We start from the raw sequence: 17588 nt of genomic DNA on the forward strand, positions 1-17588 counted from the left end.
ACCAGTTTTTCTCATCTGAGATGTGGATCTCTCCAGCTCTTTCAGAGTTACCCTTGGCCTCTTGGTTGCTTGTCTAAATAATGTCCTCCTTAATAGATCACTGACTTTTAATGGTTGGCGTAGTGTAGAGATGTGATTGTGTAATATTCTTTAATACGCTTTGGACTGGTGCTATGCCAGATGTTATGGGTGCTCTGCCAGATGTTATATCCAGATCATGTGACACTTTAATCACACAAAGTGTACTTCATTCAACTCATTATGTTACTTCTGATGGCAATTGGTTGCACCAGAATTGATTTAGGTATTCCAAAACAATGGGTAAGGATATTTATGCAATCACAACCTTTACATTTTATATTTGTAAAACATTTTGCAAACTATATTGCACATACTATATTGTGAACTTTTATGTAAGGCACTGAATCTAAAATATAAACATATGTGTGTGTGTGTATATATATATTTATATATATATATATATATATATTATATATATATATATATATATATATATATATATATATATATATATATATATATATATATATTCTAAATATAAACCATTTTGTGAGTGAGACATGATCATGTGAAAATGGAATTAAAAAAGGACCGGGTTCTTTCCCTTTTTCCTAAATTCTGTACAATTCCAAGCTTCAGATATCTTATAGTTCAGCGTCATGCATCTGCCCTCTACAGGCCGAACTCTCTTCTTACATGTTATATTTTTGTCTTCACACGTTACCCATGAAAATGTTTTGTGACGAATTACTATTTTGTTTTGTGGAAGATTTTACTGGAAAATTTGCATAATGTGGACCTTTGGTTCCCAAACTAGGAATGCCATGTGGCTGCATAAAATTCTCAAAGACTTTATTGCTACTTATTTGGTTTCATTTCATTCAAGGTAACAAAGTTCTTGAATTTCCTCCACTTGCACACAATCTGTCTGACTGTGTGTTGGTGGAGTCCAAACACTTTAGAGATGGTTTTGTAACCTTTTCCAGCCTGATGATCAACAACTCTTTTTCTGATGTCCTCAGAAATCTCCTTTGTTTGCCATGATACATGTCCACAAACATGTGTTGTGAAGATCACACTCTGATAGATCCCTGTTCTTTAAATAAACCAGGTCACTCACTCACACCTGAGTGCCATCCCATTAATAGAAAACATCTGACTCTAATTTCACCTTCAAATTAACAGCTAATCCTAGAGGTCCACATACTTTTGCCACTCACAGATATGCAATATTGGATAATTTCCCTCAATAAATAAGTGACCAAGTAAAAATGTTTTGTCTCAGTTGTTTCATTGGGTTCTCTTCATCTGATTTTATGGCTTGTGTGAAAATCTAATGATATTTTAGGTAATTTATGCAGATATATAGAACATTATAAAGGGTTCACAAACTTTCAAGCAACAGTGCAGCTTATATGACAAATTTGAAAATAAAGCAAATTGAATGCCCACATGATATCTAGGTACATTTCAAAAAACCTAATTCTCTTAGTCTTATATAATGAATTCTTTATAATAAACAAATAAAATTAAAACAATAAAACCCCTAACTGCATATGTACACAGGACAATTCAGCCCGTATCCTCCTTCCACTGAAGCAGTAATATTAAAGCTGGAATTGATATAGAAAAACAGCTTCATTAAACCCACCATGACAAAAACTTTTGCATCCTTTGGTTTCTGGGCAATAAATGAAATGAATGTTTCCTATTAAAACGTCTAGCCACATTGCCTACATGATAAAGCAATGGTCTAAGTCAGAAGTTCTATTTTATGTACTGCTTGAAAGTTTGCTCCCCTTCAAACATTCCCTAGTTCATTTAAGCAAATGTGACATGAGTTAAATAGCAAATAAATATTATTTTTATAGGCAAATAAGACATTATGTTCTAGGAATCTTTTGCACAGCAGGATCAGTAAGCAGCTTAAAGAACCTAAAACAGAAAATACTCATCTTTATATGAGTAGAGCTGGTGAAGGATATAAAAAGATATCGAAGTGCTATGGATTCAGTTAAAATTGCAACCGAAGCTACCACCATGACCAAGAAATATAACAGAAAAAAAAACTGCCAGGAAAATTATTAGAGACATTTGCAAAAATGCAAAACAAACAACAGGAGATGTTAGAAAGTCCTCGGAAGGAAATGGAATACGTCCACGTCTCCACAGGGAAGCACACGCGACTGAAATGTTTAGGAGAAAAGCACGCAGTACACTACTGAAACTTAGACACAAGACAGCATGGTCGGAATATGCAAATAAACACATCAACAAACCAGAAGCTATAATTTTTGGTCTAATGCATTAAAAGTCGAGTTGTTTGGCCATATTATGTGTGGAGAAAAAAGAACATTAAAGAGAAGAGTGCCATTTATACAGTCAAGCATGACGGAGGCGCTCATGTTTTGGGAGAGTCGTGTTCACCATCAAGGACTGGATCTCTGCAAAAAGGTGGGAAGAAGAATTGATGCTTGATCCCAGAGAAGAGCCTCTTATTAGCCAGGAAAATAGGAATGAAGTGTGGGTGGATCCTGTGATCCAAACAAGGCAAAGTCGGCAGAAAACAGTTTAAAAAGTGAGCCATGGCCTTCCAGATCAAGAAACCTGATTTGAATAGAAAATGCATGGATTGATTTGAAGAAGATAACTGGTTTGTGCATGATATTGAACGACTCAAGGAGGACAGGGAACGCTACTAGTGAAAATGTAGACCACACATTCAGAAAGGGGGATGAAGTCTTCTGAATGGTTCATAGTTTGATCATTTCATTCGTAATGAACTGTATTATTGCATTAACATATACAGTGTTAACAAAGTAACATGATGAACTAAAGTGATGCAAACTTTTGCACTGAACTGTATATCAAAATAGACCATATTTTGAATGTATGAAAGACAAAGAGAGACAGAGAAACAGAGAGAGACAGAGTGCAAGACAGAGCGCAAGAGTGAGAAAGAGAGAGAGACAGAGAGGGAGAGAGAGACACAGAGGGATAGAGAGGGAGAGAGAGACAGAGAGGGAGAGAGAGAGATGGAGGGGGAGAGAGACAGAGGGAGAGAGACACAGAGGGAGAGGGAGAGAGAGGGAGAGGGAGAGAGGGAGAGAGACAGAGGGAGAGAGAGAGGGAGACAGAGACACAGAGGGGGAGAGAGAGGGGGGGGGACAGAGAGAGAGAGAGAGGGACAGAGGGAGAGAGAGAGAGACACAGAGGGGGAGAGAGAGGGGGGGGGAGGGGGAGAGACAGAGAGAGAGAGAGAGGGAGAGAGAGAGAGAGGGAGAGAGAGAGACACACACACAGAGGGGGAGAGAGAGAGAGGGGGAGGGAGACAGAGGAGGAGAGAGAGAGAGAGGGAGGGAGAGAGAGACACACACAGAGGGGGAGAGAGAGAGAGAGGGTGGGAGAGAGAGACAGAGGGAGAGAGAGAGACACACAGGGGGGAGGGCAGTGCTCTATTGATTGTCATCTTGCTGCTTCCTCTTCAGAATACTCGAGTAATATTAATGAATAGAAAAACACAATAAGTAAAAACTGATTTTTCAGTTGAAATCCATTTTGGTTTTTATTTATTTATTTTTTTTTCATTCATAACAGCAATAAAGTCAAATAAAACAATAATAAATGTGCATAAAACATTTTTTTAAAACATAGTACAAGATCTTAGCAACTGTAAGCAAAGAGTGGGCGTGAGATTACATGGTGAGTGTGAAGCGTTCATTAAAGCAGGTGCTTTCAGCAGGTAGGGACCCCGGCGGTTTCACTGTGGCAGACGCAGAGCAGAGCTGTGCCTTATGTCTGTTCGGAGGAAAGTGATGCTTTGGTTTATTAGCACTTGTGCAGCAGCGGTAAGTGAGTCAAAACCTCAAACGGAGATCAGAAGTTTTACATTCATTGTGTTTTGTTTGTTTTGGTGGGTGACCTTTTCCTGCTGAAGGCACATTTGCCTTATTCCACACACGCCCTGTGTGTGTGTGTGTGTGTGTGTGTGTGTGTGTGTGTGTGTGCGCGTCAAATGGCATGTAAGGCTTACTCTAGCATGTCTGATCATTTGAAATCATTAGTTTACTGTGTTAAACACATTTATCCTAATAGATTTGAGTAAATGTGTGTCACTTAACGTATGCTGGGAATTGTCACTATTCTCGATTGATATTTTCTAATGGGAACTGCAGTATTGTGAGAACTTAGTGACATAACTACTTATCTAAAAGGTGGATTTGATCATGTTAAATCTCTACATGCAGCTAACAACATTCAGGCCCAAGTAAAAACTCTTAGAGATTTTCTAATAAGGGTACATGTGACATTTTGGAAACAGTCCTCATGTTTGACGGGCAATAAATGTTGTAAGACACTCTGGAGTCTTTCTATCAGAAATTTAACAAAGTTGCTGCGCCTCAGTTCGCCTACTTATACTATGCACTAAAAGTATACGCTCTTTTTTGTGAAGAAAAAGTACATACTTTTGAGTGTGCAGCAAAAGAGTGTGCAGGTACTGGGACACCCACTAACATGTCATGTTACCTAGTTACACACACTTTCACTGTAAATAAACAAACGAGTTATGGGCAATATTACCTGAAAAAGTGTCCACGGATCCACACTTCAAAAATCTACCGGAAATAATAGACCATCTGAGTAACCTTTGGGATCATCATTTCAACATACTACCATTTGGGACACACTAATTCTAATCGCAGATACTATTTAGTAAGCAAATTGGGACACAGCAAGCGTAATTTCTTTCCATTAATTTAAGACAATCAGTCTGATAAATATGCCAATAATCAAAAATAAATCTTCAGTTTTTGGAATCGATTACAGTCCAATGGTTTTACCTCATTATACTCTCCTTTGGTAAATTTTTCACAGAAAAACAGTGTCTGATTTTACTGCATGCCAGACAAGTGAAGAAAAAACTTGCCAAAATGTCAGCACTGAGGTTTGAATGACAGGCAGCGCACATGATTAAGGCGGAGCGATGCTTAGCTTTTTCATTATTTTAAGCAATGATCTGAAGTAATAATAAAAGGAGCTGAGCCACTTCTGCAAGCAAATTCAGTTAGCTGGTCTATTACTTTATATTCCTTAAATTATCCTAACAAATTGTCTCATAGAATCTTTTATTATTCAAAATAAGATCTCCATATTATACATGTTTTCTTTTCCTTGTTTTATATTGACTATATACACAAGTGCAAAATTCGACCTTTGTCCCTCGGGTCATGGCTCTCTCACTTGCAGCCAAAGTCCCTACAACGTATTCTCTTATCATCACCATCAGCTTCGTCATCTAAATATTCAATATTATATATATATGTATATGTATATATATATTTTTGGCCTGACATTCAGGGATGTTTTTTTTTTTTTTTTAAATATCAAAATACAATTTTATGTTTTAACATGGATACAATAGAAAAATTTTTTTTTACTCTCCATATATGCTCCATAAGTAAACTAAAAAGAGTTCTCGATTTGTTATGCACAAATTAAACTGGTTAAATTAAGAAATGTCATACTGGTTCATTTCAACTTAACTATTTTTCAAAAGCAATATCAAAACAAAAGACGATCAATATAAAAAAAAAAAAAAACATCAAAACATTCGACCATTAATCAAAAAAAAAAAGAGTAAAATGTACAACAAAAACTAAATAAGAATGATGGAGATGGAGACGGGGGGGGGGGGGGGGGGGGGGGGGGGGGGGCGACATGGGAGACGTAACGCATTTACAAGTCCAGAAAGCAAGAATACAAGTCTAAAACCAAATATTACCAAATACAAAATAAGTAAATTCCACAAAGTAAACATGCAGCATGTAGCAATATGATTTTATCTAAGCTGGTGAAGTAAACAACTGAGCAGTATGTGTTAAAATGATTAATAAAAATATAAAATATGCATAAACAATAAAAATGACTGAAGACTGAAAAACACTAACTGAAATCTAAGGCCTCAGTGAAGAAACAGCAACAGCACCAGAGTTGGGCTCAATCCCATTTCGGTTCGTTCCATTGCCACAGCCAATGAGCTGAATTAAACTTTACAACATTTACTAACATATTTTAAATAGTCTTTCATAAATCATTTCATTAACCTTGTAAATTGAATTGACCCCAACCCTGAATGATATATCTCTCTGTACACCAAAAATAGACTTAAGACATATAGGCTCCACTGATCTAGATCTAACACCAACTGGGAGTCAGAACATTTCTGAACATTTCAGTCTCACTTCAGTCTCACTACGCACTGAAATTACACCAGAAAATACGAAGTAGCTTCATTTATCTTTCTCTTAACTAGGTTTGGCCTTGATCATACCATGACCATTCACCACTCACTACTAGTATAGACCATTAAACCCATGAAAACTATGAGAAAAATCACTTTGGCACGACTTAACAGAATGTTCAACATTATCATCTCTCTCTCTCTTTTCTATTTTTTTTTTTTTGTTGTTGTTGTTGCTGTACATAGGCTAAAAGCTGTTTGAGATCAGGAATCATAAACATACACCTCAAATGGCACCAAACCCATACAAAAGAAAACCTGAAACAAATACATATCTGGTCTTCCCATATACAAAACAAATCAAAACGAAGCTGACCATCAGGTTCAAGCAGCGCCCTCGTTTACGCTCTGCTCCGTGACTGGGAACAATCTCTTCACGTCATGCTCTAAGAGTCTGAGTTACTTTGACAATGTAAAGACATGCGGTGATCACCGATACCCATTCTCCGTTTCATGAACAAAAAGCCACTCCATCATTCAAGGCAATAAAAATCTCTATATATGGCAACAGGAAGGAAAGGCAACCCTGTTTTCATGCAAGTCGAAAAAAGGCCTATCTAAGGCTAAATGGAAAAGCCATCGAGAGCATTACAAACGAATAACGATAAAAATTCATTAGAAAAAAAAAAAGTAGACATGAAATTATGTATAAAAACAATCTCTGGTAAACAGAATAACACTGTCGATATAACACTTTCCATTTATAGCCTACTGTATATATATATTTTGAAGCTTGATTTAAAGCTAAGATGTGCTTTAAAAGGTCAGAAGGATTATTCTGGTTTTACATAAAAACATTCATTAGTCTTCTTTAATCCTGATCCTTCCTCTGCAAATCTGCACTTTTAATGCAGCAGAAACAAAAAAAACCCACTTGCATTTCACTGGATGTATTGTGCCATGAAGAATTGTAATTATCTTTAAATTTAAGGTGCATTTTCACATTTTTTTTTTTTGTAAACCACCCTTGTCAAATCAGTAACGCTTCACCTGATGTTACAGTTAACGCATCTCAGTTCATCTAAAACTGAATGTTTGACTGTTAAAACCAATGCTAATTTTTTATAGTTGCATATAAATGAACAAGCATTGGCATTTAAGCACTGGACATGGCATGATGTGTTACAATTCACAGATGTAGGCTTTTCCAAAATAACATGGCTAATGAATGTACGCTCATTAAGACTGGAAGGTGAACTGTACCTGGTTTAACAGGCATGCAACACAGACCCACTTCTCTCTCTCTCTCTCTCTCTCTCTCTCTCTGTTCTGTCTGAATAAACACCTGTTTTTCACTTTGGATGTTCCCATCACACCCGAGCACAAAATTTAGAGTGGTCTTACCACTTTACTCACTATAAAGGAAAAAAATGACCTGACAATTGATTACTATAGCTGTTATAGTATGATCGTTTGGGACGAAATTTCAGTGCCATGGTGTTCAGTATCTACTCTTCAGCTTAAACACCAGCTCTACAATTCTAACCCTCGGTAAAGTGTTACTGACAAATAACATCAATTAAATACCTAATGGAGGTCATTTAAAAAAAATAATAATAATAATTTTGGTCTATTGTTATCACGTCTGTTGGTACTAACTAGACTTGGTACTAACAGACTATTTCTAGCAAAGTGTTTCTAAATGTATGAACCCATCTTATGTACATCAATTTCTTTCCGTTCCTGCACATCACTTCTAAGGGCACTGCATGTTTCTGCATATTGGTATGTCATGGACTAGTCCTTTAAATATTATATCACTGAACTAAAGATACCCCAAGGGCTCTAATGATGTGAATGAAATATGGATATTTGTCGCAATTAAACTGTTTGTGTCTGTCCTTGGTAACATGGGCAGATTCGTTTGATCTGAAAAGAAAAGAAATAACATCATCATTCACTTACACAGAATCCAGTGCAGGTTTCACTTTGGTCTTTTTTTTTTTGTCATTTTAAGTAATATTTCTAAACATGACCTAACAATGCCTGTACAGTGATTTCACAAGTTCACTAAAACGTGTGGCAGAGCTACAGTAATAGTAGATAAATTGAAAAGACAAAAGAGAATTGTTTAGAAATAGGAACTAAAAGACACTTACTGGTTTGGCCTCTGGCTACATTTGAGTCAAATACTTGTGGCTAGTCAGATGTTCTGCAGATATTATTGGAATCTAAGAACAAAACAAAGACATCATCATCACCACAAAATATTGAATGTAGGAACATATATGTTTTCATAACAGCCTTAATTACTCATAGTACTATGAAAACTTAAATAAGGAAAGGAATAACATAGAGCATTGAGTCATCAAATGCCAAATTAAGATGAAAATAAGGGTAGAACAAGCTTTAACAAAAACAAGGGAGGAAAAAGTTTCCCATGAACATTAGACTCTAAGTTTGTTGACTTGGCCAGTGAAATGTGCTACTCCATAATGAGACTTGGGACTTCTGTTAGTATTCGGATATTCTGTAGGAATTAAATCACGTATGAATCTTTCCACATCATACAATACTACCAGTTCATTCTACCAAAACGTTTAGTCCAAATCAACAATATATGATCTTTATGGACTGAATGTAGAGGTATGCATCAGAACTGGGATCCCAAGGGACCAAAAAAAGATTGTGTGAGAAGGCGGTGTTGTAGGTGGGATCAGGAGGACAGATATGAAGCTCACGGGACAAAAAAAAGGCCACGGTGATTAACATAGGATCCTACTGGATTCAGCACATTAGTCATGCGATGATGATTTTAACACATTCATTTTCAGTAACTGCTTTATCCTGTTTAGGGGGTGCTGTGGATAACATTACTAATATGTTTATAATTTGGGAAATAGAACCAGCTAGATTAATATGAAAATGTCAGTGATGGGTACAAACAAAATAATAAGTGCAGGATAAAAAAAAAGTCCAACACACACAGCTCTACTGAAAAGTCTAACTGGCAGTGAAAGTAAGTGAGGACAGCTTAAAGACTTTGCCGTTTATATAGTTAATACTGTACATTGATTAAATATGTGGTGAAATATAAATAAATGAAATAATAAATAATGGTGTATATGAAAATAATAGAAAGATATAAAAATATGAGGATAACTGGATTACAGTAATTAATGTAAAAGCTCGACATTGCAGCTAATAGGATCTTTTTTTTTCACTAAAAACAACAACTACTTTATACATACCAATTGCATGTATTCGTTGGTAGTCAGCTTTGATAGAGAAGAGTCCTCAAAGAGAAGAGACAAGAACGTCGTTAAAATGCTGTTTCAGCAGAAAACAGCACTGCATCTTCAAGCATTACAATAAAACACAAGTGCCGTTAACATCATGGATAATATCATTCATCTGTCATTTACAGTCTTTTATAGCCGTGATCAACTTTTTTCCCAACCTTTCTTGAATAAGGGCTATTTGGTGGTCAGAAAATTGCTTTACTCTGTGAATAAAATGAGTGTCAAGAAGGACAACAAGAAGCAGAACATCCCCTTACCCCCCCAAAAAGTGGCTTGTAAACAGTGAGAGAGAACGAGGGAGGTGGACAAATAGAGTGAGAGAGAGAGCTATAAAGGGAGCAAACCTGATTGGCTGATGCGGATGCGAAGGGAACAGTAGTGGCGGACGTGGTTGCTGCGGACACAGCGGCCGGTGAAGCGCCGTGCATCATGGGTACTTTTCAGAGGGGAGAATCATATAAGCACACATACAGAGGAGTGTAGAAACATGTGTACATATGTGAGGAAGGAACAGGTGTATGTAGGTAAATGGGGTGAGGACAGAGAGGTGGAAAGCTTTACTACGTATTTAAATCACCAGGGGTAAAGTGGAGTATTGTGATATGATATGAGAACATGCTAACATGCTCAATGAGTTCTACACTTCAATTTCCACAGAAATATATGTAGGGTGTGTGCAGTGGCTATCTCAGCTTCTGAGATTTGAACCCTAATGAAAACCTAGACAATATAAAGGAGTGAGCTGTACAAGATCCCTGTACATCCATCTCCAGCATTTCTATGCATGACATAGAGGGCATCTCTAGAGTGCTGATATTCCCTCTAGAGATGGCAGAACCCAATATTAATGATGAGGTAGCTAATAATCCTGAAACCAGTGTTACACAGAAAAAAATGCACACTGATTATTTCTACATGTTCATCATAAAATAAAACTATACAGAATCTATATCAAATGTACCTGCTTTGCATGTGTCTTACATCTAAAATATTAACCCCCCACCCCACCCCCCACCCCTTTACCAACAATTCTGGAGTTGCCTGTCATTTTATTTGAATGAAAATTGGGTGTGAATATAGCATTCAGACATACAGTACACTCACCAGCCACTTTAATAACAACACCTGCTCAAACATTCAATTATCTAATCAGCCAATCATGTGGAAGGAGCACAATGCATAACATCATGCAGATACAGATCAAGAGTTTCATAACAAACATCGTTATGAGGAAAAGTGTGACCTCAGTGACTGACTGTAACAGCGACTGACTGCTGGTACCAGTTTTACTATTTCAGAAACTGCTGATCTTCTGGGATTTTCACACATTTCTGGGATTTCGTCTTGAGTTTACACAGAATGGTGTGAAAACATCCAGTGAGCAGCGGATGGTCAGAGAGGTCCGAGGAAAATGGCCAGACTCGTTCAAGCTGACAGGAAGTCTCAAATAACCACTCTTTACAATTGTGGTGAGCAGAACAGCATCACGACATGTCAAACATTGAGATGGACAGCAGAAGACCACATCAGGTTCCAGTCCAATCAGCAAGAAAAGGCCCCAGTTGGCACAGGCTCACTGACAGTTTAAGATAGGAATAAGGCTCACTGACAGTTTAAGATAGGAATAAGGCTCACTGACAGTTTAAGATAAGAATAAGGCTCACTGACAGTTTAAGATAGGAATAAGGCTCACTGACAGTTTAAGATAAGAATAAGGCTCACTGACAGTTTAAGATAAGAATAAGGTTCAGTGACAGTTTAAGATAGGAATAAGGCTCAGTGACAGTTTAAGATAGGAATAAGGCTCACTGACAGTTTAAGATAGAATAAGGCTCACTGACAGTTTAAGATAGGAATAAGGCTCACTGACAGTTTAAGATAGGAATAAGTCCAGGCGATATTTTTCCAATCTTCAACTTGTGAGCCTGTGCTACATGATTGGTTGATCAGATAATTGCATGAATGAGCAGATGTACAGGTGTTCCTATTAAAGTGGCCAATATATCATCAAGTTAGGATTCCTAGAACAGCTACAAAATCTTCCTCGAATGATTTATCTCAATTTTAATGGATGCAAATTTAGATAATCATCAGCCGAATCTTCTTCCATACCCTAACTGTAAATATTCTTTTCAATATACTGTAAACTGCATTACTGTGCAGAAGATTAGTGATGATCGCAACATCACAAATCAACACACTGAGAGATTCGCTCTACAGCGAAAGTGCACATCATCAACCACCTGCATGAAAACTGGTGGCTGTGGAACAACGTCAAATTAACAGAGCCACACTGGTGTATCAGTATCAGCTGTATCAGTGTGCACGGTGTTGATTTTGCATTAATATGAGTCGTGTAGAGTTTTGGCATGTGAGCAGCGAAAGGGAGGAAGGTTAGAACACCTACCCATACTTGTTGCAGGAGTCATGCACAATATTGAGCCTGCCCATCATGCATTGCAACAGGAAGTGGATTGGAAAAAAGGAGAAGAATCAAATCAGCCCATCACAAGGTTGGTTAGATTAAAGAGAGAGACAAACAACGGAAGGCAAAACATAAAACATTACAGGGAATCATTCACAAAAGAAAAAAAAAAAAACGGATTAGTTGTGGGATGTGTGATCTACAGTTGGGAGGTGAGAGGGATGTATGAGGGGTTTGGGTGGAGACAATAACGAGCCTTTACAACACTGATCATCAACCTACAGTACAATGTGTCTCGGTGGGATAATCTACAATCAGACCTTTAGTTGTCCTCTCAATAGGGGGGGGGGGGGGGGGGGGGACACCCAACTGTAGATCCGAATATAAATTACTGTCAAATGTGACAGTCAGCTCATGAATTATCAGCACCCCTGGTAAAGATTGGTTAAAAAAGTGTTAATAAGGTAAAAATGTTAAACATAACAGTTAATTCCCCCCTCCTAAAATTTACATCAAATTACAATTAAAAAGTTAGATGACTTTCCCGTAATTCTTGAGCTGACTGAACATACTGTATGAGCAATCATAAATTGTAGAGAGAGTAGTGTGTTTTCTACAAAGCACTCGATAGTCTAAATGTTTCAAATTTCCTGTGCAGCCAAATACACTGCTGAAAACTTTTCTTCATTGTAACATTAATCTCATACCATAGCGCTCATTTCAGGTGATTTGTCACGTTTAGACACTTTAGATATGAATAACTGCATATGTATAATATCAATATAATGAATATTCATAGCAATATCTTATGTATATGTGTGCTCAACTATACCTGGTGAACAGCTCATATACGGCTCATCTTATCTTATTGTGAGAGTCATTTCATATTGAGTATTGAGAGTGATTTTATAGACTCTACAATCATGATTGGCAGCTCAGGTTGGCTGGCCTTATGGTAAAAGGTTGGGTCAGGTATAGCTCAGGTCCCTACCTGAAGGAATAAACTGCTGCTGAAACTGCATGTTGGCCAGCGCCTGTTGGTACTGCAGCATGCCGGCATTGAACATGGTGGTGGCACCGTTGGTTTTCTCAAGGGCTGGTCTCTTTGGCAAAGGAGGAATTAGGCTATGAGGAAGGCCCTGCTTGGGATGAGGGGAAAACGAGGAACGAGGATGGAATGGCAAAGACAGGAAAGAGAAAAATATAGAACAGTTATCATCAGAGGACTTCACATTACAATGCAAAAACTGAAAAGAAAAAAAAAAATAGAAACAAACTGAAACAAAACAGCAGGCAAGCAGCAGCAGCCTATACATGACTACGCCACAAGCAGAAACTAAAGTGCCAAATCCCTGACTGCATATACACACTACAATATAGATCTACATTAATACTCGGCTTCCATTTTAACATTACTACACCAACTAAGCTGGTGCGAGTGCCAATGAAGCAAGCATCGCTCTAAAACAATGTATTGCCGACAAAAAAAGAAAGAAAAAAAAGGACGAAAATAAAATAAAACTTGAAGCATATAAACTTAAAATAAAATAAAGCTGCACTGCTTTTGCCATGATATCTGTGAAATATGAGACGTAAGTTATTAATATCTGTTGCTCAGGTGGAGCAGCTTTGCTACCACATAGCTGGTTACCCAGTTACCCAGTTTATCTGGTTATACATGCACTTTAAAGCTACTTAACATGCATTATACAGAGACACTGAAGATATATGCAGATACTGCACACACACACACACACACACACACACACACACACACACACACACACACACACACACACACAGACACAAGAGCAGCTACACAGCATAGTTTAGTCTGTCTGACCCTGTCCTTACGCTGCAGGAATGGCCTACATGTGATGATCTGATTGTGGTAGTTCTTTAATAAAACTTTTTTTTTTCCAGTGTCCTTTACATACTCGCAATGATTTCTGATTACTTTGATGTTGTTTTATTTGAATCAATTCCAGTCTGCAATTTTGTCTACTTGCAAATAATCAGTTCTCCACAATCAGTTGATCACTAAATGTTACAAACACAGCAATAGGAAGAGAACATAAAGCCAATTAAGAAACAGTCTACGCTAGCAAATTATTGCTTGTTAAGACACTACAACAAAGCAACATGCCAAGCCAAAAAGGTGAAAGGTCATAGTACCAGGTCAAAGGTGGCCTCGAGGGGTCGCTTCAGTGATTTGACAGCCGTCTTAATTAGCAGGCAGCGAGCACATGATGGCAATGGGCCAATGGGGTTCAAGCGCATAAACATAAACAGCAAGCAGAGGTGCATCATGGGGCAGCAGTGCATTTTTGGTGGTTGAGAAAAAAAAACAAATAAAAAACAAATCATTTGGAATGCAGTGTACAAAAGGGATATCAGGACTTAACATGCACATTAACGTAATTCAGGAAAAGATATCTAATGCAATATTAACACTACAAACTACAGCAGGGTCCAGAAGTGCAAGTGGGCAGCTCTCGTGATGCCATATGTTTAGCTCATTACTCACTACAGGTATGCGTGATCAATAATGTTGTCTCTACAGGGATAACATCTGATATTGATTCAGTTAAGACCTATTTTGTATAATTTAGTATAAATCGCCAATAATACATTTGTGCCATTTTTCCATTCATAAGGACTAAGAAATAAGAACATACTTTATGATCTTAGCGCAAAATATCTGCTAATGTTATAGTATGAGAACTAGAATTTGAAAACAAGTGCAATACTTAAACTAAAAACAGTATTTGGGAATACACTCAACCCTTTGGACCCTACTTTAGACAAACTACATTATAACAGGGGCTCGAACAGTAGTAAATGTTTACAGTTCTCAGTTTGGCATGATAGGGATGATATTACACAATACAACACCCGCTATTAGTCTGCACATTGCAGGCTCTATTCTGTTAAAAATGTTCAAAATGTTCAAAATGTTGCCCCCTAGTGGATAGGTATGAATCAATACATGTATTTTCTAACACAACATGAAAGAAAATCAAATCAGCGCTATGGGAGTATTTTGCGGATAGTTTTCAAAAGTAACTGCAAACTGTTTTTGCGATTGCGTTCCCTTTTTGCGGATGCGTAAATTGTGACCTAATTCAAATGAAAACGCAAATCGTGTACTGTACTGTAATACTGTTTGCATTTTCATTTACACGAACGTACAATTTCTGCTAAATTTCAAACGGAAACGCAAAGTCCATGTGCAATTGCATTTCCCGTGTCTTACAAGTTATGTCGTATCGAAATAGCAATAGCAGTTATTTTACTTCCTCGGCAAAATTCAAATGGAATCGCAAATCCCTGTGCGTTTGCATTTCCGATGCCTTGCACAGAAACCTGTCGATCCAGCGTTGGGTCTGGGAGAACACTTTGAGGTGTGCTTGTACTCAGAAGTGGCTTCACTCGGGGTCGCCATAATTAAAGCATCGGCGGTTTAAAGTTTACGTCGGGATGCAATTTGAACTGTAACTAAATTGCCCAGAAAACTATCCCGTTTCCAAGAGTGCACATTAGATTCATGGATGCTGGCTTTCAAACACAACTTTTCACCTCAGGGATGTATCGTGTGGAATAACTGGCATGTTTTGCATAAATCCAGGACCTTATTAAACAAAACATGCGTTGAGAAGAATATTAGTTTCTGGGTATAAGCCCAACAGAAAAAGCTTTGGCTCCAGTCAAATTTGTTTTGAAATAATCTTCTCAATAACGGCTCTTACCTCTTCCCAAAATAATTTCATCTTTCTGCATTGCCGAATACAGTGGAACAAAGTTCCTCTAGCTTCCGTACATTTTGGAAGAATATTATGTTCATTTCATATTTTATTGGGGATCCACTTAGTTGTGAAAATATTTACAGAGGATAAGAATGTTGATGGGACACGTGTTGAGTTTTCTCGGGTGATTAATGGCATATCACTTCACCTTCCTCATCTTATCAAATCCTCAGCACAATATTCACTGTTAAAGGAATAACCACCTCACCTGATAATAGGAGTGTATCGCAAGTGCAACAATAAACTTAGCAGTAAAACCTTACACAGATTTATCCTTCATTATCTTTAAATAAAGCATCGGCACAATTATCTGTACAGCACATTTTCCTTCTTGGCCATCGACTGTGAGTGACGTCACTTCCAAATACAAACACACCCCACAGTATACTCCCACCCCCAACACCTGGCAGGTTACTGTGCAAGGCAAAGGGATTTGATGTGGGGTTTATGCGTCTGCAAACAGGAAACGCAATCGCAAATGCCATTGGCAGTTGCTTTTGAAAACTGTCCGCAAAATACTTCCATGCAGCAGTAGTACAGAATCCTGAAACATTATGTAGAGCATGTGCCCTGAAACATTTATTTATTTATGATCATTCATCTCTGTGATATGGCATAAAAATATACATCCATATATATAACATGTTCATTAAATAGCTGTTAAGAAAATCTCTGACATGCTAGAAAATAACCACATATTTCACATAGTTCACACACACACACACACACACACACACACACACACACACACACACACACGCACGTGCATAAAAAGCTTTTACACCCTTGGAATAAAATGGGGTTGGCACATGAAAGACGTACATAAATAAGACTTATAATAATTATGAAGTCAGCTACAGAATGGATACGAAAACCTACATTTAAACGTTTTTACATCCTGACGGCTGTTAAATGAATGCACTAAACAAGTCCATTTAAAATATTGCCGTTTCCCTAACTAACTAACTAAATAAAAAACTTGCAGTGCCGTTACGTTCATTATGTGATATCTTGCTCGTGTAAGCAGATATTATTATGAAAAGCGAAAAGCACGATAATGGTTATTCCGCTTACCAAATCAATTTTTCATGCATGTATAAAGGTCTCGAGGGTTCTTCACGAGTGCCACTATAAGTCCTAATAATTACCTGGGAAGAAACCTCTAAAGGATGCAACTGTTTAGACCCAGATAATCACTCGGTCATTGATATTAAAGCATGTTATTCAGTAAGTACTATGAATTATTCAGTAATAAGGCTAATAGGAAAGGGTTGTAGTTACAATAGTGAGGAATCTAAGTCTGGCCTTGTTGATTAAAATTACCTGATGTTAATCAGTTTTGTTTGGGAAGACCTGCATTGTAGTATATTCCCAGATCGGAAAATGGAACGAAATATGAAGCTATTGCCAGAGTGTCAGAGATGTCCTATTTATGACTCATGAATCACATCTGCTTGCACTGTAATTACACCATACATGCCTTTTTGTCCTCCTTAAGCATGTATGATGACATGAAGGAACCATGTCAACCTGAGATGAAACATAATCATTAACATATCAGTATCCATATTTGAGCATGCTCTGAAGCTGTGTGTTCCATATCAATATGTGTGTGTACTCTACAGCAGAGGTTCTCAACCCTTTGTAACTAAAGCCCCAAACATCCCCTATCATGTGGCCCCCCTTCCGATCTCTCCTGGTTGAGAACCACTGCTCTACAGTATATGGTTGGACCGGACGCGTGGAAGTGCACACGTACTGTATGAATGTACGTACTGTACTTATCACTGAAC

General features: G+C 37.6%; 1 protein-coding gene across 19 annotated transcripts in view; it reads right to left on the reverse strand.

Annotated features, from left to right (window-relative positions):
* Positions 1 to 3559: 3559 nt before the first annotated feature.
* Positions 3560 to 17588, reverse strand: part of mbnl1 (muscleblind-like splicing regulator 1) — a 73578-nt gene continuing 59549 nt past the window's right edge. For 9 of the 19 annotated variants that reach the window (XM_017495598.3, XM_017495586.3, XM_017495590.3 and 6 more), the window contains 7 exons: positions 14165 to 14212; positions 12981 to 13131; positions 11972 to 12007; positions 9909 to 10000; positions 9514 to 9558; positions 8422 to 8493; positions 3560 to 8191 (listed from right to left, as the gene is read on the reverse strand). In XM_017495598.3, coding sequence (XP_017351087.1) covers positions 8437 to 8493; positions 9514 to 9558; positions 9909 to 10000; positions 11972 to 12007; positions 12981 to 13131; positions 14165 to 14212 — 429 coding nt within the window. In that variant the 3' untranslated portion in view covers positions 3560 to 8191; positions 8422 to 8436. The remainder of the gene's footprint in view (positions 8192 to 8421; positions 8494 to 9513; positions 9559 to 9908; positions 10001 to 11971; positions 12008 to 12980; positions 13132 to 14164; positions 14213 to 17588) is intronic. The other 10 variants (XM_017495592.3, XM_017495591.3, XM_047162785.2 and 7 more) reach the window with 10 other exon arrangements.

Source organism: Ictalurus punctatus, chromosome 20, assembly GCF_001660625.3.
Source record: "Ictalurus punctatus breed USDA103 chromosome 20, Coco_2.0, whole genome shotgun sequence".
In the NCBI taxonomy this organism is placed as follows: domain Eukaryota; kingdom Metazoa; phylum Chordata; class Actinopteri; order Siluriformes; family Ictaluridae; genus Ictalurus; species Ictalurus punctatus.